This window comes from Schistosoma mansoni, chromosome 1 (assembly GCF_000237925.1).
Source record: "Schistosoma mansoni strain Puerto Rico chromosome 1, complete genome".
In the NCBI taxonomy this organism is placed as follows: Eukaryota; Metazoa; Platyhelminthes; class Trematoda; order Strigeidida; family Schistosomatidae; genus Schistosoma; species Schistosoma mansoni.
Window position 1 is genome coordinate 57,402,737 of NC_031495.1, and position 23,942 is coordinate 57,426,678.

Sequence of the window (23,942 nt, forward strand, 5' to 3'; positions counted from 1 at the left end):
AAATTTTTGATTATACTCTAAACTTTCAAGACTTAAATGACATTACTTCAATTCGGGAAAAAACAAGTACCAAAATCTTCATATGACATCCCTGAGTATACACAAACACAAATAAGAAAGAATGATGTTGAGGTAGATAATATTATTTGAATATTGAGTGATTCCTGGTTACTTTTCAAATATAATGTTTATAGAGGCGAACACTGATGTAGCACTTAATATAGATTCTATGTCAGATATTTATTGAGTTCAGCTGATACGCGGTTGAGCAACCACTCACCAATTGTCTTCAGTGAGTTCCTATCTCACAACAGACGTGGTTTTGAACTCCACTAGTCACTGCTTCTCACTAGAATTCCTGGATGTACTTCCCGAAGTCAGTCACTAGTGAGCATATGATTATATTCTTTATCAGAAGGGATGCGCACTGCTGAGGAGTCCTATAATAAGACGAAACGGCCGTCCAGTGCCTACAGGTTTTCCATGGTGGTCTAGCTTCAATTGACTGATGCTTTCAACTATGAAAATACTAAATCTCCACAAAACCCCTTCTCATAATAAATATTTATTTATATTTAGGAGTTCAATTACTTTTTTAAGTGTTCATCAAACAATAGTAGTTACCATCCACCCGATGAGTTCATATATTAATAACAATCATTATTATTAATTTCGATGCCATTTATAAACAAATAACATGGAATTATCAACAACAGTAATATTGGATTATTCTTGAAAGCTGTAATAAAACTCACTTTTAACAAATTTAAACACAAATAATATAACTATGTTGAATTGATTTTTCCCCTTATTTAAAAGCTACCTATTGGACGAATCCACAATTTCGCATCACAGTTGAAGATCCAGATCCTGATGACGATGATAATAAGTGTTCAGTACTCATTGGTTTAATGCAAACAGATATCAGGAAGAAAGTCGGAGCAGATTTTCAACCTATAGGTTTTATGGTTTATAATGTAAGTTATCTGATGAATTCAAATTAAATCTACTGTTAACCTTAAAAATTCTTTATGTTATAGGTCATGTTCATAGACGGGAGGAAATTTGTACAAAAGATAAATTGAAACTGACGGGGTAATTCAATTCTTTGAAACTCGAAACAAACTAATGTAGAACATTAGTTTTCTTGTTATAATTACTTAACTGAGAATGAAATCATCAGATGTCTCAGTCAGGGTCTATGTTTAAGCCACTTAATAAGTCTAACTGGACGTTAGGCTGTTCTGTGCATGACTTCACACCCTATGGTTAATAAACATTGGAGGATTTTCGTTGGAATAAGCAAAATATTCTGATAAACACTGGTTTCAACTTATTTTATTTGTAAGAAAAATAAGGTGCCAACCAGTAACCTCTAGTATGTCATCTCAAATTGTAGGATTTAAAATAAATTCATATGTATTTTGCTCTTCAAAAAGAAATCTACAGAAGAGAGTACACTTATATGTATTTATTTCAATAATCTAACAGTTAATAATGTAATGACTGCAGGATTCACATTTTTTCCAGATGCACCTAACGGAATATATTGGAATTGTCAGAGTTAAGTAGTGCAACTACTTAAATTTAATTCAAAACTTCTATTTTCTCTAAGTCCTAAACTTACTTACTTACTTATGACTGTTACCCCTCGTCGAGGAGCATAGGCCGCTCACCAGCATTCTCTATCCAACCCTGTCCTGGGCAGTCCTTTCCAGTTCTTTCCAGTTAACATTCATCCTTTTCATATCTGCTTCTATTTCCCGGCATAATGTGTTCTTTGGCCTTTCTCTTTTCCGCTTCCCTTCACCATTCCAAGTTAGGGATTGCCTCGTGTTGCAGTTTGGTGATTTCCTTAATGTATGTCTTATCCACTTCCAACGTCTTTTCCTAATTTCCTATTGAGCTGGAAGCTGGTTTGTCCTCTGCCATAAAACGCTGTTGCTGATAGTATCAGGCTAGTGAATGTTGAGTATCTTGCGTAACTAAGTTCTCAAATTTAACATAAATAAATGATGAAGTTACGAACTTTAGGTGTATATCGTCACTTCAGTATGTTATCGTATACCAGATTATTAACAAAACTTCATGGAAAGTGTTCTATTCTGTATTAGTTTTCAGTAGTAAAAGGTTAATGTTATATACTAACATAGATTAAATTATGGGTAACTTCTGAGAACTACCAATGGACTAATATCATACACATATTCTTAGTGTTTAGTCATGGAGTAGCTAGATTATGTATATTTATATTCCTCTTATCATAAGTTTGATTATGACCTATAGACTACTCTTCTTAAGTTATAGCCAATTTATTAATTACAGTCACTCATAATCACAACCACTTTTTGGCTTGATCTTGTATAATTGTTATATTTTTTATTTTGTGTTGTGATGTGGTCTGGTTTGTTTGTATATAAACCAAGTATATTTGAAATATATGATTCTTATAGTAGAGGGTGATATTGACGTTCTGTACTCAACAGGAAGGGCCGGGCAGAAAAACGACCAACAAGGCGCTGGTCTGCTCATACCGGTCAATAAATCAGTGTTGTGGCAGTGTTAAGATTGTATAGAACGTGTTCTGATTGACTACCTTGTCACGTGATAATTGTTAGGTCAAAAAACACAACATTTAATTCCTTTCTAGCTGAATTCACGAGTCGATCTAAGCTAGACCAACATTGAAAACCTGGAACCACTACAATCTCCGAAAATCCCCATTCTGATCATAATCATCATGTGCTCACTAGTGAATGACTTCAAGATGATTTCCTGGAGTTCTAGTGAGAAGCGGTGAACAGTGTAGTCCGATCCGTGTCAGGTAAAGATAGGTATCTACCTCAAACAATGGATGAATGGTCGCGAATGATCATGGAGTGATCGAGGTTAGACATTAATACCACTGCGTGCTGACTCAGTAGTCTGAAGGTTAATCGTTCATGCGTGAGACCCGAAAGCCCTAGGTTTGAGTCCTGCATACGAGATCGTGAAGGTGCACCGCAGAAGGATCCCGTGCTAGGACGAAACGTCCATTCAGTGATTTCAGATTTTCAATGGTGGGCTAGCTTAGATCAACTCGTGAATTCAACTATTAAAAATCTCCACAAGTCCCCATCCTGATCATAATTCCTCTCTTATCTGAAGTAATTTGTTTTCCAAACTTATTGAAAATTGATTATCATACAGAACACTTATTATGTTAGATATTAATAACATTATATTAAACATTTAATTGGTGGATACTACCGAATTGAAATAAATCTAAAGACATTATATGCATAAGATCATTTAGGTAAAAGAGATTATCTCGAGTCTAATAGTATTCATATATATTATGGTTCATTCTCTCCAAACTTGAACTGAGCATGAAAAAATGAAGCTGAACTTTTGAAACCATATCCATATAAACACATTACGAAATTCTTTAAGACGTATAAATGTTGTTTCCATAAGATTTTCTCAGTACGATATGAAAATACATCTCAACAACTGAATCAAGACTAAATGAATTAAGTCAGTTATATCTCACCTTTATTATTAAATAACTTGGTTACCGACAAACTGTCAGTTTAATTTTCTCTTAACCATTGACTAAGTTCTAAATATTGATTAGTGACCCGATATCTGACTCCACTTAAATCATATGCTGATTGTTGTCGAAGTATACATGTTGTTAATCCTCGTTATAATTATCAACTTAATTCGAGTTACAAAATAACGAAATAAAATAAGCCAAATACGAGAGTGGAGTTTGAATACGTATATTTCGTACATTCATTGATCCAGACAGACAATCAGAGAAACGAAGAGACACGTGGAGGAGAAGGAGAGTAAGATAACTCGATTTTACCAAGCGTTCCTCAATATTTATAAGCTACAGACAAGTAATGGATAGGGCAAGCAGTTGACACACATACGATAATATAGAAAATCAAGGTTAACTAATGAATAATCAATAAATTTAAAATGGGGCTTGAGTAGAATACACAAACTAGTCTATCCGGAAGGTAGAATAACCTAAGAGAGCTTGACATAGTACCAGCTACTATGTTATTATGATGAACGGCACACAATTGGTACGAAAATTTATGAACAATTATAGTCGGAGACTATGGATGGAAACGGTCAAATTGAGACAATTGATTGTTATTTTGCAAATTAACTATTCACTATATGGTTCTCATATTATAATCATATTTTGTAATGTGGTGCTAAAACACATGCGATTATCCCCACTCTTGTTCTTGTTCACAACAATAGAATAGTCATGACAAAAAATATATAAAACACATACACTATCCACTATATTACTAATATAGGACGCTTTTATTCAAGTTAACTACTAAAGGTGATATTTAGAATTAAGCATCAACTCAAAGAATAGATTGATCCATTTTAGAAATATTTTACGACAAGTCAACTGTACACCATATTTACCGTGTATTTAACAGTTATATTATCAAAAAACATTGTTAATGTCAAGAATATGCGTGTATAAACTAATCTGTTTATATATGAAATGAGTTTATCATACAAACAGAAGAATATATAGATCAGTTTTATCTCATACATTATCCACTTAAATTGTCTTAGTGATCCCTTTTTAGAAAAATACTTAAACTAAAGGTTACTTTCCTCGGCACTATGTAAATACCTGCATCTAACTTGTAATTCAAAACATAGATTAGCAATATATCCCTATGACAAGAACTTTACTAAGATACAAATTCAAGTTGCTCAGTAACTTCTAATCCACAGACCATAGTATTCCTTAAATTAAAGAAAACCGCAACTATATTCACTACAAAGGATTAAAAATTAATTATTCTCATTCATTTCACCATATACAAAAAACTGATGTTTGAATGATAATAAAGAGAAGGTTATCACGTGACTTATTTACATAATATACTAGAATAGAATGTATACAAAACATCTTATGAATTAAAACAAATAGTAATTAATAGTAGTATATTTATATATTACCATTATTTTTATAGTAATGTATTAATCTTCATTACACATTCTATATATGATCCAATATAGAATAGATTAAACAAACAATTGAATTCAACTGATTATATAATTAATTGTTATGTAATACTTTTTTTTCTTTTTTTTTTCTAAAGGCACCTGATGATTTAAACACTTTATTATCACGTGCACAACTTTTAACTAGATCTCCAATAGCTAAATCACAATTTATTAATACACGTGAAGTTACTGCACAATTTCGTGTACCACCAGGATCATATGTTGTTATTCCGAGTACATTCGATCCAAATATTGAAGTAAATTTTATATTACGTGTATTTTCACAAACATCTATTACAGAACAGTAAGTATTAAGTAATAACTTTCTTTTTCTCATTTACAACTCATTTACAATATAGAAATTAGAATAAATATATTACAAAGAAATATGTAGATTATCAGAAGAGGTTTTTGTGGAGATTTCAGTATTTTTCATAGTTGAAATCATGAGTCATTTGAAGCTAGACAACCATGGAAAACCTGGAGGCACTGGACGGCTGCTTCGTCCTATTATGAGTCTAGCTTCAACGGACTCATGATTTCAACCATGAAAAATACTGAAATCGCCTCAAAAATCCCTTCAGATTATAATCATATGCTCACTAGTGACTGACTTCAAGATGTATTTCCTGGAGTTCTAGTGAGAAGCAGTGACCAGTGGAGTTCAACCAGGTCTGATGTGAGATATCAACTCACTGAAGACAATTAGTGAACGGTTGCTCAACTTCGTGGATTGATTGAAGTTAGACATTAACACCGTTGGATGCAGGCCTGCTCAGTGGTCTAGTGGTTAAGCGCTCTCGCGCGAGACTGATAGATCCTGGGTTGGAATCTCGCGAGGCGGCATCGTGGATGGGCACTGCTTAGGAGTCCCACAATTGGACGAAATGGTCATCCAGTGCTTCCAGGCTTTCCAAGATGGTCTAGCCTCAATTGACTCATGATCTCAACTATGCAAAAATGCATTTCACTTAAGTACAACAGTAACAAAACAACTTACTTTTATTGGTTAAAGATTGTATAATATTATAATGAATAAGTTTCATATTGTAAGATAATTCATTTTATGTGGCCTCTAAAAATAATCTTGATAGTTTAAATTTATTGTAACTGTATTCATCTTTATTATGAATCTTGTTTAATTTACGATTCAAACATAATATATAGCTAAATTTTACCATTATCTATTGTCGAATGAATATTCCCTGAAAAATCATGAAGCAATACATAATTGTTTTATGATTGTCTAGAATTTTTCAACAGTGCATATTCTCTAACTCTAGAAGGATGGAATAAGCAGCTTTGACTTTGTGGTAACTACGATACTTTCAGACCAATGAATCAGAATCTATTGATTTATAGTTTTTGGTTTTAGTCAGATGTTGGTTTAATGTTATTCATGTCAAAATCATCAGTAGATACTCACCCCAATCTCAAGTTTGATAGTATTACAGATCCTAGCTTCTTACTAAGACTTCCAGAAAATTCACGCCCAATGTAGGTAGCGAGTAAACATTTAATTAGTCATATTGCCTACAAAATATTTCTACTTAGTTATGAAATCTTGTTAGCTATTAAATAGCCTTAGTTCATTGTTTACTCTCTGGTTATTCACTAATCATTGCTTTATTTTCTAGAGAACTTGATGAAGACAATACTAACCAAGGTCTACCAGATGTAAGTTAGTGAAATGTTGTAACATGAACAATATTTACAAGATTTTGTTTTGCATACATTATATAACAACGATTAACAGAATTGGTTAAGGTCTATTAGCTTATTTTGTAGTAGTCCAAAAATATTAAATTTAAAACGAGCAATTCTACTAACTGATGACTTTGGTGAACCTAACTGATAAAATTACTTCATATCTGGTCAAGTGCCATTAGGAAAAATGGCAGTACATTTAACAAATCAATGGAGCTAGATTAAGCTGGTTTTAAAACTATTAGTCTTTGCTCTGAATTTGACCAACCGCTTGACTAAATTACATGTTGCATAATTCCTTTGAAGTGGTTGATCAAATTAAAAGGACTTCACGAATTTAGTTACGTATACGTTATTGACACTTTCCTCCATGAACTCGAAAACCACCATTCAATACTCAGATTATCTTCATTCAATTACACAATACTAATGGAAATCTTGATTGACTTCCGAATATTCATGCGCTCAGAAGATATAAATCTTGTACATATTTCATCAATAATTTCAAACATAGCACTTTGAATTTGATAGAAATTTTGTTTGCTCATATTCATTAACCTTTATGTAAAATGGTACGAATGAAGAATTAAAGCCGACTGAACTTAGCAATTATTTGTTTCGATAGTGTAATAAGAAGACGAAGATTATCCGAACTATGTGATATATTAGCGCAATACATTTCGAATAATCTGATCACACATATACTTGTTAGGAACATTTATATATAACAATAAAAGGGTCAACTACACTAGAAATGGGGGATAAGGGTAGACAAGGATACTACTATAACTACTACTACTAATAATAATAATAACAATAATAATGTGAAGACAATTTGAAACCTAATCACTCTGCATAATAAGCTAATATTACCAGGGTAGGTTTAAGGTGAGAACAAACTGTTTTTGAATACACAAAAGGAGGTTCGAATTTTCGTATGGCTAGGGCTTCGATCAACCTTAGTATACGCCCTTTTACACTTTTATACAACACCACAAAAGCCGAGTTAAGATCAATCTTATGGCCTGTTTAGTTTATGTGTTTGGCAATAGAGGATGATGGATGTTTATTCTCTACTCTTATCGGGTCATTTGAATCTATTACACTATCGAAATTTATCAAAGGGACGGACTGCTTTAAATTATTTAATTCTTAAGAATCGAAATCTCTTAGTTGAGTACTTTTAACACGTTTATTCCTACACCTACAAAAAATATCGATTCAAGCCATAGAAGACTTCAATTTATCTAATGTCATTCAAACAGAATATGATTTATATTCATTTCTAATGCAGAATAGCTTTTTTATACATTCCAATCTATGTTAGTTACAACTAATGTAGCGTAATTCTAGATGTAAAATGATTAATACATAAGAGATTGAACTACGAAATATCTTCAAGTTAGCTGATGTAAATTGATTTCGATTACTGTTAATCAATTTGAAATGGGTATCTACAGTAATGTTGTCTAACGCACAAAATACCTGTCCATTTATTATCTTTTTGTCTAGGATGTGATTGAAGCTTTGAAATTAGAAGATACTTTGTTAGTAAGTCAATATTATTCTCTTCATTGGATATATTTTGACGACGTTTTATTCAGACCACATTTATAGAAAATCATGAAACATTGAAAATTATTGAAGAATTCCACATTAGGATTTAGCAACTGTTCACTGATCTTCTGTTTTTAAATTTCCCTATGTTGTATAACTCTGTATGTTCACAGATGTTTACATTTTTGAACATGTTCAGATTACTCTATCGATGTTACTTTCACCATTACGTGAAATAAGAAATCGATAAGGTATTTAAACTTCGCCTGTTCTTTAATGCTCAAGAAATACGTATTCAAGCCGTTTGGGCGTAGCTATTTGTTTTTAGTTCTGTATTGTGTAAACAGCTTCTTAATTTTCAATCAACATAGACAAAAAAGTAATCATTTCATACATAAAAATGTAGATGATACTCATTTCAAACAGATGTTGTCAATAGTAAAAATCATTTGTAAGACACTTGAGTCTTAAGAACTAGTAAATAACTGGTAATCATACTTTGGAACAGCTCAGCGGAGTACATCGTAACAGTACAAATAATAGCAAATTTAACTAAGAATTTCAATTTTATGCTGATAGTACAGTACTATGGGTATTACATAGGTTATTTGTTTATATTTATGGTAATGGTATGACGCAATAAAATGTGCTCTCATAATAATTACCTCTCGAAAGATCAGTAAAACTGGCTGGCGATCCAACTCTAATTATTATTTCATACCCTTAATAAGTAAATTATTTAAATATTGAAATCATGAACCTTCGAATGTTAGACCCCCACTGAAAATCTGGAAGAACTGGATGCCCATCACAGCAGTGCATATCCACTACACTGAGCGTGGCAACAGAACCTAGGAACTTCTATCCTGCGCGAGAACACAGCTTCTAGAATACGTCAGTATTAATGTTTGACTTCAATCAATCTACGATATTGAGCGATCATCTTTCATGGTCTTTAGTAGGTAACTGCCTCACACCCAACATGAATGAACTTCATTGGTCACAGCTTATCGCTAAAAATTCTAGAACCTTTCTCAAAGCTAGTCACCAGTGATTACACGATAATCATCAGTATGGTGTGTTCATTTTCACTAACTTCATGAACTGATCAATGTCAGACCACCAATGATTGGTTCATGATTTCAATAAAACTCAACAATCTCCAAAACCTTATGGTGAAACAGGTTATGATGAGAAAGATATTTTTTGTAAACATTAAAAAATGATCACAAAACATCATTAATTCATTGATCTTGGAAATCGCTACTAATTTATTTCAAAATACTCTACATTTGCTGGATGTACACAAGTATACAGAGAAGCTGTTTCAAACTTAATTTATCTGGTTTCAGCAGATGATATAATAAGTGGCTATATAAAACAAAACAAAACACCATTTATTAGCCCAACCTAAAAAAACATTTATCCAACTCCTTAAAAACTTACAAAATACAATTAAACTTGTCCTAAGAACTCTAGAAAATAACTCTGAAGTCACTCACATAACTGTGTATATCAATTGTGTTATATCCTAGCGAAGACATGAGTACGGGTAACTTCTGGGACCTATTAATGGACGATTATTCTATATATATCTTTATTGTATAACTATTCAGTACTTAGAGAGTGTATATCTATATTCATCTTATTACAAGCTTTATTTTGACCTATAAGTTATTATAATACGAATTACTGTTCCTAAATTATATTCAGTTTATTAATTACCGTTTCCCGCGTTCACAGCCATATTTTGGCTTAAACTTGTACAAATGTTCTTTCCTATTTTATGGTGTGATGCGTTCTGTTTGTCTGGTATATAAACCAAGTATGCTTGAAATAAATGATCCGTATAGCATAAGTTGTTATCGGTGTTCTGGACTTAATTGGAAGTGTTAGGCGTACAAGAGATCAATAAGGACTCTAGACTACTCATACTGGTCAAATGTCATTGATTTGTCATAGTGTTAAGATCGGAGAAGTCGAATTTTCATTGACAGATAATTCACGTGATAAAAAGCCGATTTAGATACGGCCTTCTTTATAAAGTCATAACAAAGTGACATTTTAATTTGTAACTTTTAAACCTCATTTAAATGTCTTCAATGAATGAGATATTTGAGATAAACAATTATTTGACGTTTATAAGATATATATATATTTCAATCACAATGTTTGGATAAGGTCACATTTTAAGTACTTTAGTTTCATTCACAATCATTATTGACATTTGAACAAAGTTCTTTCAATCCTTTTATGAGTTAAATAATAGTTATCTATTATACATAGAAAGGCTTTTTACCTATTGCATGATTTATAATATTGTCATATATTGTATTTTGTTATTTCTTTCATATTTTCTCTTTGTTTATAAACGAACAAATTAACTATAGGATGAAGATCAAGAAATTGAACAGAAATTTTTAGCTATCCGTGATCCAAAAACTAATGCTATAAACGCTGTTAAATTGGGTGAACTTTTAAATAATAGTACATTACAAGGTAATGTATAAAAGTATTTTCTATTCAGTAACACATATTGATGTTTCACCCTCTCATTAGATCTTATTTAGAATAGTTAGCTCTTAAGAGAATTTCAAAACATTGAGCTACTATGTTATGATACAATGGTTCAGTTTTTCATAGTATAGCATAGGCATCACTGAATATTATAAGAGAATACCTACTCAACTGTTGACTTCACTTTTAAAGGTAGATTATAAATGGTATCTATCATTCGTAATGACTTCATAACTGATTGGATACATGAAATATAATCGTTCGATTTTGGATTAAGGTATTGATATGTAACAGATTGAGCTACAGTTTCAAATGAATAACCTAAAATGAGGGTAGTACGATCACTTTTTATGATGATTTTAAAGCTTCAGAAATCATCCACAACCCAACATATTGTTACCTACAGTACTATTACTGTTTTTCGTTAACCATATTATTAAACTTGTTTATTGATGTTGTGTGGTCAAAGACTTGAATATGGATTGTAAGTTTGGTGAAACCCGTCAGTAATGTGTGTTCATTACCTTGATGGTACTGGTAAAAGTCTGAGAAACTGAGAACGGAATGAAAACTCAGTGACACGATTACTAAATCAGATAAATATTCCGATGAGCCCCAGCCTTGCTAACTAGAGAGATGCTCAGGTTCAAATAGGGATATATAACATAATCAGCCAGAACACGAACAACAACAAACACAACTCAAGCGTTTATATACAGCATAAAAATGTCCTTGGGAAGCGTTATAAAAAAGCATACTAAAAGATACCACGAACCAATAACACTTAAGATCTTCCTAAGTGGGAAATACAATATGAAGGCGCGAAGACAGGAAATTCAATTTTTTTTAAATAGAATTACAATAATAAGTCATTTGCCAAGTGAGTTCTGGGGATCTAACATCCCCGACACAACCAAACAATCTCTTTTCAAACAAACTATTTACAATTTTAACACTTAATAAATAACTGTTTTTTCTTTATTTCTTTATTATTCTTTTCTTTATAGATATCCCTAACTTCCAAGGATTTAATAAAGAATTATGTCGTAGTATGGTTGCATCTGTAGATGTATCCTTCATTATGTTTTACTATGATTCCATTTTAAATCATCAATTAGACTAAATTTTTTATTAATTGAAACTTGGCATCGGTTTGATAATTTTAGAGAAAATATTTACCTCTATAAAAATCTTTTTATGATGTAGTTGTTTATTGACAGTTGTCTGTAAGATAAAGAGTATTAAGAATGTGTTTTATATTTGTTTACAGCTTTTCGAAACAAAAACTTAAAATAATATACTTTTAAGAAATATCTGAAGTGCCGGAATAAATTTTACTGACTGTTACTGTGGTGTGGTGCCTCCATCCAAGGAACAACCAAGAAATCACCTTTCCTACTTATGTATGGTAGACAGCCACGACTTCCAATGCATAGTAAAACGTGGCCACAGCAGCAGAAGTGGACAGCAACAAGATTAAGGAAAGAGAGGACGGAGGCAATAAAGAACGTGAAAAAGAAACAAATATCAGACATCAAGAAGGCGGAACAGCAGAGAAGAGCGTGGAAGCCTTTTAGAGTGGGGGACCTGGTAAAGTGTAGAGAACGGAGAGCTAACACTGAAGGAGGACCAGGGTCAGGAAAGCTGATCCCGAAATGGGAGGGACCGTACATTATCACGGAGAGACGCGGCCCAGTTTACACGATCCGGAGAGAAGACAAGCAGAAGCGTGTAAATGCCAGTCAACTACAGAGATGGTTTCAAGAACATCATGAGCACGAGTCACGAACAGCACCAAAGGAGACAATGGTACGCCGATCAGAAAGATTGCGAGAACAGCTTATTAAAAGGGGGGACGAGTGTGGTGTGGTCTACTTATATCCATATAAGTAGTATATGGTGTGGGTCAGACATAGAATGTATTTTCGCAGAAGACCGATGAGGAAAGAACTGAAATGAAACGCAAACGTCTGGAAAATGCATGAGCAATGGAATAAGAGAAGAAACAGTGAAGATTGAAACAATTGGTTGTTAATTTGCAAACTGACTGTTCATTGTTTGGTAATCAGAATTTATTGAGATAGTCTGTAATCTTTGCTTAAATACATTCGATTGTCCCCAGTCGTGTTCTGTTCACTACATTACTACTGATTTCAGTTAAACCATAATGTTGTGTAACATTTTGTTCAGTATGAGCACTATGCCTACTGCCCCCAAATGCCCTGATACGGCCGAGAGTGGGGAGTGTCTGCCCTCCCACTCGAAATGCTCTCACATGGCCACGCGTAAATAGCCTCTGCCAGGGAAGTCCTGTATGAATAGTTACATGTTAAAATTTATCCCCTTTGATAATAATCATCGGTAATAGATCATTAATGATGTAATTATTAAAACAAGATCATTATTATTAAAAACATGTCACTTTTTAAACAACTTTTAAATGTTAACAATCTACTTTAGTGTAGATTAGAACAATCTATATAAACGAAAAATATTGTTTTAAATGAAAACCTCATTAGAAGCAAAGATGGATAGTGGCTAGCAGTGGAATCCAGGACGCGCGTTTCATCCTACTTGGAACTCGTCAGGTGGATGTACCTGCATCTCAGAGTTGATGTTCACTCTGGGACTGCACATATGCCAATAAGAAACTGACCAGTTGCAGTCCTAAACATCAATGGGAAGATTCAAACAAACAAAAATAAGTGAATTTAAAACTTCATTAGGGTTTTACTTTAATATACAGTAATATTCATGTTCATTTTTGGAAATATTCATACAATCCTTCCTCGAGGCTACAGTCCAACTAAGATATGGTTACTGATATACTTCTAAATAAACTAACTAGGACAATCAGGAGGACCTTATATGCATCCAGTCTCTGTCTACTATTTTCTTGTCAACTTTCAACGCTTCTTAAACTAAAAGGTAAATGACCTAGTTTTACTACATACAAGCGTGTTTACAAATTCTTCTGCCCCTGTGTGTAAAGCTTTAACTGGTGTCAAAACAGACAACCTAGCCTACGAGTTTGAAAGGACTTACCTTCATTGTTGGCAACTGGTATAAAAAAAATCAATAATCAGCTCAACTCTATTACAGATGGTTGATAGAGGTCGTTTTGTAGAAAAGACTAAAGCATTCAGAGTAATTTATTTTATACTTAGAACCTTTCCTAATGGAATTCGATTTCATCTTCTGAGTTTAGTGGAAGCTCTAGGGATTTGAACCAAAAACTCTAGCCTTTGTATTCGGATAGAATTTAAGACACTCTTATTTCTTCGTTGATTAGAAAAAGTTTGACCGATAATTTTGTTCACAATTATTTTCTATATGTTCATTAGTCTTTCCCCACTCAGTTTTTTGAATATATTCATCTCTGTCTAATTGTATAACCACTTTATATCATATGATTTAACGATCTTTAATTGATGTTATTTCAATGTCTGTTTTTCCAAGTCTTTGCCCTAATTCCTGTTATGAAACATTGATTCAAACCTGTATTATTCCTATCACAACTAATGCACCTGTCATCAAACTACCAATTTTTACTTTTTACGTAGACTGCTTTGATAGGTCTAATATTTTCATATATGCTGCTTTATGTTAAAGTCTGGTGAAAATCTAATTGGAAACAATAATGTTTGCCTATATGTGTTGTTCAGAGTTTAAACGGTGATATGATTTTTTGGACAGGGAATAACTAAAATCAGAAACGCAAATGTGTCATAAATACTACTTATAACTTAGTCTATCAAAGCTAATATCTTTAGATTCAATGAATCAGTGATATCCAACGTAGCATTTAATGATCATCCCGTGATATTATAAGTGAATATATAACAACCTTCATAAACCTCAGTCAGTTAAATAATATTATGACTCTTGACTTACTAACAAATCTCATTTAATTTAACTCCGTAAACTGTTGATTGTATGAAAATCACATCAACAGTGATACAAAAGTTTATCAAATGAAGTTATTTGATTTAAACTGTGTCAGAATAATCGAATCCACCTGAACCATTTTAGTAAACATGAACTTCAGTATTTCAACCCGAAAATAAAAATTTACTTAACGTCGGTGTGCTCAAATTGAAGCTTATATTGTGTTTATATTCGAAATCCTTAATAATGTTTTCCACAAGTGTCCCTATAATTTCTAAACAATCTTTCCGCTGAAAAATACCTTAACTTATGGTCATTTATTTAGAATAACTTAACAGGTCATGTTGAATTAAACGAATTTATGGATCTTTGGATACAAGCTAAAGGATGGAAAGTAAGTGATTTGTAAATGATTTATAGAATAATAAAATAAAATTCTTATACTTATTCAACCTTTAAAAAGAACTTAGTAAACAATGAGAGCAATCTTAAATTCTTTCCTTAAAACATTTTTAAGCTCAAATTATTATTGTTATTATCAAGAATGAACTTCAGTAAATAACTCTAACTCAGTTTACAACATTTAGCATACTTAGCTTTGGATTTTTCATAACCTAGAATTCGTATTGTCTTCAGTGAAATGAGCCTTAACCAATTTCATTTTCTTGTGTAACCACGCTAAATATAGTCTTTATGGTGTGACCTCTTTGCTTTTATACGCAAAATCCTAATTATGCGAATAAAGCTGAATTATTCAAACGTAATATCTTTGTACATTCGTGCAAACATTTGGATGGAGTTATTTGTGACTGGAGACAAACAAGATGAGTCATTTACTATGAAATTTCTAAAACTGACTGGTTACTGAGAAGTGAGTCCCTTCTTAGTGCTGATCGAATTTTAAAGACCAAGTTGTAATCTGCCAACACTTTACTGTGAAATGTGTTCAGACTGTGGTATGTTTTGTATGTAAAGCGTTGACGAAATTCATGGTATCATCTGAGGCAAAATTGTGTATGGTAGCTAACGTTGATTTTTTCATCTTTTAATCCACTTATTCACTTTGTCCATTCATATTACTCCAGCTCACTCATTTATACAGGGCTTTCACAATCACGCTTCCTCTATTAGGGACAAAATATTTCTAAAGAATTTTGGTTCCTTAAAAGTCGAATTTTTATTCAACTTCTATTGATTTCAGTGTTAAAAATTAGTTACTTTCCAGCTCCCTGAGATCTGTAGAGAACTTTTAAGCTTGCTTTAAAAAATTTCTATCCCTTCAACTATCTCTATATCCCTCTCACAAAAACAGTATTACAGTCCGGACATTTTATTTCGTAAACTCAGTTTTGCCTTTCATATATTGGTGACGTGACCTTCAATTTCGCTAATGATGAACAAGGAAAATTATTCATTCGAAAGTGCAACTTTATAAAACGACTACTTAAGTCCCATTCTACCTCTCATTGTTTTTTTACCATATGGAATGACAGCAGCATCAACCCAATCTTTCGATAGACAATTTGACTACCCCATACCCTTATTCTTAGTGATTATCTTTATAAGATATCAGAGCATTAGTTCATCAAGACACTTTACTAGAAGTGTAGTATTTTACATTGGTAACTGGAACACGCATAAAAGAACTGATTGTACTTTCATTCTTTATTTGGCTGTAGATCAATCATCAGTGACTTCATATATCTCTAAAATGTTTATAACCGGAATAATTTCCAAAAGTGACTATTGTTTTCATTTCTCCTTGTTTTTAACACTTCCAGCATATATTTATAAAACATGATGTTGATCAAAGTGGTTATTTCAGTGCATATGAATTTCGTGAAGCACTGAATGATGCAGGTATGCTTATGTCATCATTTCTTTCTTTCTTTTGTGTCCTCTCGATGTTGATAATAAAAACGGCAAGTGATTAGTATTTTTTCGGAGTATGTGTTTCCTAAGCTGATAGAAACCAAATAAGACAGAAACAACCCCCTTGATTCCACTGTTCACCGCAATCCAACGTTGACAAAAAAGTGTTTTTCACTAAAACATTTTAAGATGTTTCTTTGACCACAATTAAAACATTTTATCTTCATAACGTTTCATGAATGAATAAATTTAACGTTTGTAATATATGTAATCTAAAGTAATTAGTCCCTTTTATAAATTTCGATAGTGTAATGAAGAGACAGAGTTACTCAAATCAACTCAGTCTTCTCATTAATCCATCGAAATATTTGCAATCAATTAATTGGAAAGTGAGAGATTATTCTATCTGTTAATACTACAGTACGTTCCTAAATTAATTAAGATAATATAAACAATCAAGGCAGTTTGTTAAAACAACAATATTGTTCCATACAATAAATAATATTTAAAGAGGTTAAATTTAACTTCAATCGAAAACTACTTCGAAGTTGTTCGTTTACAACTGTACTTTAAAATGACTTTAACTCATGATCAGACCAATCTTCAAACTAAATTTTTAATACATTTATTTATCAGAAGGGAGTTTTGTGGAGATTGTAGTAATTTTATACAGTTGAAATCATGAGTCAATTGAAGTTAGACCACCATGAAAAACCTGGAAGCACTGGACAGCCGTTTCGTCCTATTGTGGGACTCCTCAGGAGTGCGCATCCACGATCCCGCCTCGCGAGGTTCGAACCCAAGATCTATCAGTCTCGCGCATTTATGCAAATAAATACGAAGTATATCATATCTATCACATGTTACATTAAATCTAACTAGACCCAAATGAATTCAAACACATTTAATGGAACATTATAACATTTCAATTTACATTACGGAAATCAATAAAGAATTTTTCAATAACAATATAATCTATGCTACGAAGCTATGACAATTATCATAGTTTACAATTTATGAAAACCTATATAATATTAAAGATGGATAGTGGCTAGCAGTGGAATCCAGTTTGACGCGTGTTTCGTCCTATCTGGGACTTGTCAGCTGGATGTACCTGCATCTCAAAGTTGATATTCACTCTGTGACTCGAACCCAGTACCTTTTGCGTTATCCACTCAGCTACTGAGTCCTGATAGTCATTTGCTTGTGCAATGGGGTGAAGTTGTATTCACTTGGTGTTGTATACTTGTATCTTCCCATTGTTATTTAGGACTGCAATTAATCAGCCTCTTGTTGGCATATGTGCATCCTTCTTTACTTATAAAGCTTGTGACGTCATGCAATATCGAGGTAGCTCGCACAGGATGCACATATGCTAACAATAGACTGATCAATTGCAGTCCTAAATAACAATGGGAAGATATAAGTATACAACATCAAGTGACTATATAAGATTAATTATTATTAATAAACTGCATTTCCTAGTCGGTAAAAATTTATTTCATTCTTAAATACCGCTGTTTATCTATCTAGTTTCATTTTAATCATTAATTTTAATTTATTTTTACTTTTTTTTCTTCATACAATCAAATTCTATTTGATTATTTAAAACAAATACCAAATTGTGAGACACTTTCTTGAATTCCACTACTTTCTTAGGTTATCATGTGAGTAATCGATTAATCAATGCTATTATAAATCGATATCAAGATCCTGGCACAGATAAAATAAGTTTTGAAGATTTTATGTTGTGCATGGTACGACTTAAAACTGCCTTTGAAACAATTGAAGCACATCCGAAAAATATTGAAGGCACATCACTTTTCAGTGCTGAAGACGTAAGTCTCCGAATTATTTTTTTATTTTTTTTCACATACACAGGATTGTAATTATTCAAATGAGTTAAGTTTGTAATTTAACCTATTTGCCAGGCTGACAATGTTATTTTAGTCCATAATATTTTGCCTTTATTATATATATAATGCTTGTCTTAATGACTAAGTAAGACTGAGATGCATGTAGCAGTCTATTCACTTATATATCATGCGCTTAAATTTTTTAAATGCTGGGAGATTCGATATCGCATTTACGAGCACATGTATATCTGCTTATGAAACTACATTCACACACCAATTTTTTTCGTTTTTTATGTATACTGGTCGTACAATATGGGCTTTGCTCTGAAATAAAATTTTGACTAGTTTTCTCTGGCTTCTGGAAATTATACGCCGTTGAGGAATTAGAATGATTACGGTTGTCCGGTCGTTCGATCCTTGATGTATGAGAATGGTTCCAAGGATATCCACAGCAATAAGGTTTTACATGATTTGACTACGATTCGACAAAACCAAGCTGATAATCAGAAGTATTTAAGTGAACTGGTGATCTATACATATTACTAAGACTTACTTACTTACGCCTGTTACCTCTCATGGAGGAGCATAGGCCTCCCACCAGGATTCTCCATCTAACTCAGTCCTTGACAATCCTTTCCAGTTGTTTTTAGATGCTACCCATTATTTTGATGTCTGCTCCCACTTCCCACAGCAATGTGTTTCTTGGTCATACTTTTTTTTCCTTTTCCCTTCAGGATTTCATGTTAAAAAGTTTACATACAAATAATTAGATTTAAATTTTATCAGTTGGTATTCGGATATTGATCATTTAAGTGTTTAAGCTACTACAAAATGTAAAAGTCTAGGATGATTTGGGTACAAACGATGTCTTTGCTTTTGAAAACTATTCAATTAATGTTAAATCTTTGTTGGTTATTATGCTACAAAACTTCACAGTTCTAATGATATGAAGTCCCTAAAATCATCCAATCAGTTTGAAAACAAAGTGATAGATTAAATTTATTTAATATATGATGAAGTGCCTAAATTAATTTGATAATAAATTACAAAAAATAATATCTTTCAACATTGTTAGCTTCTTTATTCAGCACGTTCTAGTTAAGAACCTTCCATTGTCCCTCTTGATAATATAATCCGCGCCTAGGTCAAGTAGAAATTATCTCTTCATTTCGTCACAAGCACCTTGACGTTTTTTTAGAAATTAGTATATTTGACATTTTTCGATATTGTTATGAATTTTATAAGAAAAAGGCCGTATGCCAATTTGTTATGATCGTATGCCCGGCTTTTTATCACGTGAGCTATCCACCAATCGGAATACGACTTGTCGAATTTTAACACTGTGACAAATCAATGACGTTCGACCAGTATGAACAGTCTAGCGTCTTTATTGACCTTTGTCCGCCTAGCCCTTTCAATTGAGTCCAGAACACCAATAACAGCTTATGCTATAAAAATCATTTATTCCAAGCATACTCGGTTTATATACTAGACAGACAGACCACATCACACCATAAAATAGAAAATAATATTTGTACAGGATCAAGTCAAATGTGGCTGTGAACGTGGGAGACGGTAATTAATCAACTGAACATAATTTGGGAAAAGTAATTCGTATAATAATAATCCATATATCAAAATGAAGCTTGTAATAAGATGAATATGGATATATACAACCTAATTACTGAATAGTTATACAATAAGGATATTTATATAGAATAATCGTCCGTTAATAGGTCCTGGAAGATAGCGGCGATTATGTCTTCACTAGGATATAACAGATACCTCTAGTAATTGTAGATCGAATTAACTGTCATTTTTCTGATAAACCTGTACCACTCTCAGATTTTACCTAATCTAGAATTAAGTACTAATAATATTGTCCAGAACGACCTTGGGAGATTAGCTATTTACTAATCCTACCAAAAAAGACCACCTAAGCTATGAATTTTTTTATCAATTTAACAATAATCTTCCTCTACCAAATCACTACGATTTGATTATCAGAGTGAAAGCAGACGTTTTCTTCTTAGAATTCCCAGGGATGCTACCCTAATAAATGTCGTTAAACTCGGTATTTTAAATCATTTAACTTATCAGAACCATTACTATTCTTGATTGACAGAATATAACTTAAGCAAAAGTTTGAAACGTAAAATTGTTTTTTACAATATAACTTACAAAGTCATCTATATTTTCTAAATAACCAAATTTAATAAATTCTCATCATATAAAAGATACTACTCGTAACATAATACTTAAGTCAATAAGTATATTATATATTTGTTTAGTTTAGTCTGCATACGTCTGTTTACTTTACTAAGAATAACTAATGAAGTTCAAACAACTATTATTCTATTTCTTTTTTGTTTACCGATTTTTAGTATCTACGATTTTCAGTTTATATCTGATTCTATCAAGAAACAGTTATTGAATTGGATGAACCCACTGACAATTTACTTCACACTATCTTTTCTTGTTACAATCATATGTTGATTTATTTTTTCAATTTAGAAATCTACAAATATTTAAACAAAGAAGTATATTGTACTTTTTTGTTTGAACAACGGAACTTTTGATATAACAGTAATAATATTTCATGATAATTCAGTCTTTATAAATATTATTACCAATATGATATTTTATACTAGTCCCAAGTAATTATGTGAATTTATTGTTTGGAATGGGTTGGAGGACCATATTGTACATTGCTGAAACTCCACTTACTCGTACCTTTGCAAGGAACCGGATATAAGGCCTTCAAGTCTTGATATAAGGATAATGAACACAGACCATTGAGTTAAAATTAGATGATCTATATTTTCATCAACACTCACATCTCAATACTGTGAGTCCATAATCCATTATTATCAGTAGATATCTGGATAGTTTCTTTACAAGCTGAAAGACTTCACACTTTACAGCATTTTATTAAAACTTCAGGAAACAGTGTCGCAATTCGATCTGCGAACGATTATATCATAAGTAATACATAACCCTGTAAAGTATGCTTATCTTTCAGAATAGCATTGGTCCAATCAGCCAAAGGCTTAATCTCCCTCAAACTTGTTGCTCTCATCTGATCCTAAGGTTTTTAATGACGGTAATCAAGATTTTTAAGGAAATATGTTGCCCAATATATACCTATGTCGTCATTGAAAAGCCTAAAAATGGAACCATTTCTGTGAAAGCTTCAGAAAAGCTTGACCTTCGTGTACCACATTTTACGATAAAAACGATATACGCCTATAGTAAGTGACTAGGAAAAAGAACTTTGAAAGAAAGCGTTATTCATAAATCTAGTTGAATGAATTGAAGATCATTTCAAAATTATGTAATAAAGACTAACTTTACATTTTTCAGCATTCAAAGTATAATTTGACCAATAAACTCCTAAAATTGTTGATTACAATCTTTTATTAAAGACAACAACTAAATAGAAGCTTAATGAACAACTACATTATGAACTAGACATGTAACGAAAAGAAACCATGTTGAATTGCAATATAGGCGTGATCAAAAATAAAACGACAAGTGTTAATTAAGACTGTCAAATGCACATGTTGAATAAAACAAGAACAAATTTTTGTTTGTAATAGTTTCGAAAATCTATAATTTTTCTTTACCAGAATACCAACAATAGCGAATTGTCGTCACTTTCACCGTTTCGAACCGTAGCTGATAACCTATTACATCTCCTGACCCTTTTATCCTCCTATAAATGATAGCCTTTACTCCAGTCAATTATAAATTCGATAATCATTAAAGTGACCTGCTATGCCTTATAGCGGCTCACTAATATCGCCTGATAAAAACACCATTGGGAATCTGTTCGGCACTAACAACATTGAGTCAATACCAAGCCCTTATAGGTCTTTAATACCTTAGCTTTCCTCTCTGTCCTGCCCGTTAAGTCCAAAATACAGTAATTAGCCTGCACAATACGAGTATTATGTTTCAAACATGAGTAATTTATTTACAGGTATACATGACCACATCACACATTAAAATGGGAAATAACAATTAAATATAATCACGTCAAAAATTGGCAGTGAGTAAGGGTGACTGTGAATAATAAACTGGGAACAAATTAAGAATAGTATATCATACAACAGTCGTTAATGGGTTAATTGAAAGCATATAATAAAAGGAATGTATATAATTATATGCATGTAATCTAGTTATTAATCATTCATACAATAATAATATTATATATAATAATGGCCCATGAACTAATCCAGGCAATTACTATTTATTTAGTCATTGTCAGGCACCACAAAACTAGGTTTTATTTTATAAATATTTTCGGATTACGTTAGATAATTTGTCTTGCATTCCCCAAATGTCATAATTGTGTATTAAAATGTACACTACTTACAAATCTACAAGTAGAGCAAATTACAAAGAAAATCTATGGCTCTGAGCTTGGGCTTAGAAACAATCTCAATCATTTTAGCAGGTTGATGAATACATGGCATAGATTATTTGTTGTTACTTATTTGAGGAAACTAGGAAGAGGGTTCATAATCTGGACTGTATTCCTTCTTTTCCTCCATAATGAGGGAAACACCCTCTGTTCCTTAGAGATTCTAATTCAATCACCATCTGTATCCCAAGTTGATAAAGTTAGCTGAGGAACATACGTGAAACAGTACTAAAAAATTACTTTTAAGCTTGTGCTGATATTATTTCCCAGCTAGGTAACGAAAGAATCACAATTATATCATTCAGGATCATAAATACGACACCGTAAAAACACTTTATTAAGCTACAAAATTTCTCTCCAACTTCAAAATATTCCTTCGTAAATAACCAGAATTATATTTAGCAAATTTATTGCCATCCATATCAATAGCATATGTTGAATAAAGTCCGTTGGTTGGCTGATTAACCCATTTGAATATCTAATTAATACGTAAACTCTCGAATCCACAAGAAGACAAAAAGAGTGAAAGTCGAAGGAGAAATCACACAGTTTGTTTATGATATTGTGCATTACTATTGGTATTGTAAATCGTAATTTAATTGGTAATATCTGTTCTTCTACGAGAAGTCAGTGCATTTTACTACCATAATATATATGTAAACCGCTACTACAGACTGCAGATTACATATCACTTAGGTATTAATAGAGACTAATGGCTTAAATTTGACTACTCTTTAGTTCATTTCACAGAGGCTGAAACGGTTACTGATTTTGTGGGTGATATAATCCCAAATTGTTGACATTGGAACCAAGAACTATAGGACTCCATCTCAGTGGTTCAAAGGTAATGCACTTACTACAAGACATAAAAGACCTAAATTCAATAAGGTGTGAGTGGGGGATTAAGAGTAAGGAGAAGAAGCATTTATCTGGTGCTTAGTGGTCCTCGAAATGGATAACATATCCATATATATCAACTAACTACATTGGAAGTTACATTTTTCCTGGACGCTTGGAAACCGAAATATCTCGCCACAAATGCACAAGACCTGGCTGTAATTTATCAACTGACTTGAGTATCT

General features: G+C 32.3%; 1 protein-coding gene across 1 annotated transcript in view; it reads left to right on the plus strand.

Moving 5' to 3' along the window:
• The window catches only part of Smp_157500 (calpain (C02 family)), a 102,596-nt gene extending 81,501 nt beyond the window's left edge, over positions 1-21,095 (plus strand). The window contains exons 29-38 of the mRNA XM_018794975.1: positions 820-977; positions 5,133-5,341; positions 6,675-6,714; positions 8,257-8,295; positions 10,692-10,800; positions 11,826-11,887; positions 15,032-15,100; positions 16,488-16,566; positions 18,238-18,416; positions 20,819-21,095. Coding sequence (XP_018649334.1) covers positions 820-977; positions 5,133-5,341; positions 6,675-6,714; positions 8,257-8,295; positions 10,692-10,800; positions 11,826-11,887; positions 15,032-15,100; positions 16,488-16,566; positions 18,238-18,416; positions 20,819-20,845 — 971 coding nt within the window. The 3' untranslated portion in view covers positions 20,846-21,095. The remainder of the gene's footprint in view (positions 1-819; positions 978-5,132; positions 5,342-6,674; positions 6,715-8,256; positions 8,296-10,691; positions 10,801-11,825; positions 11,888-15,031; positions 15,101-16,487; positions 16,567-18,237; positions 18,417-20,818) is intronic.
• Positions 21,096-23,942: the final 2,847 nt, after the last annotated feature.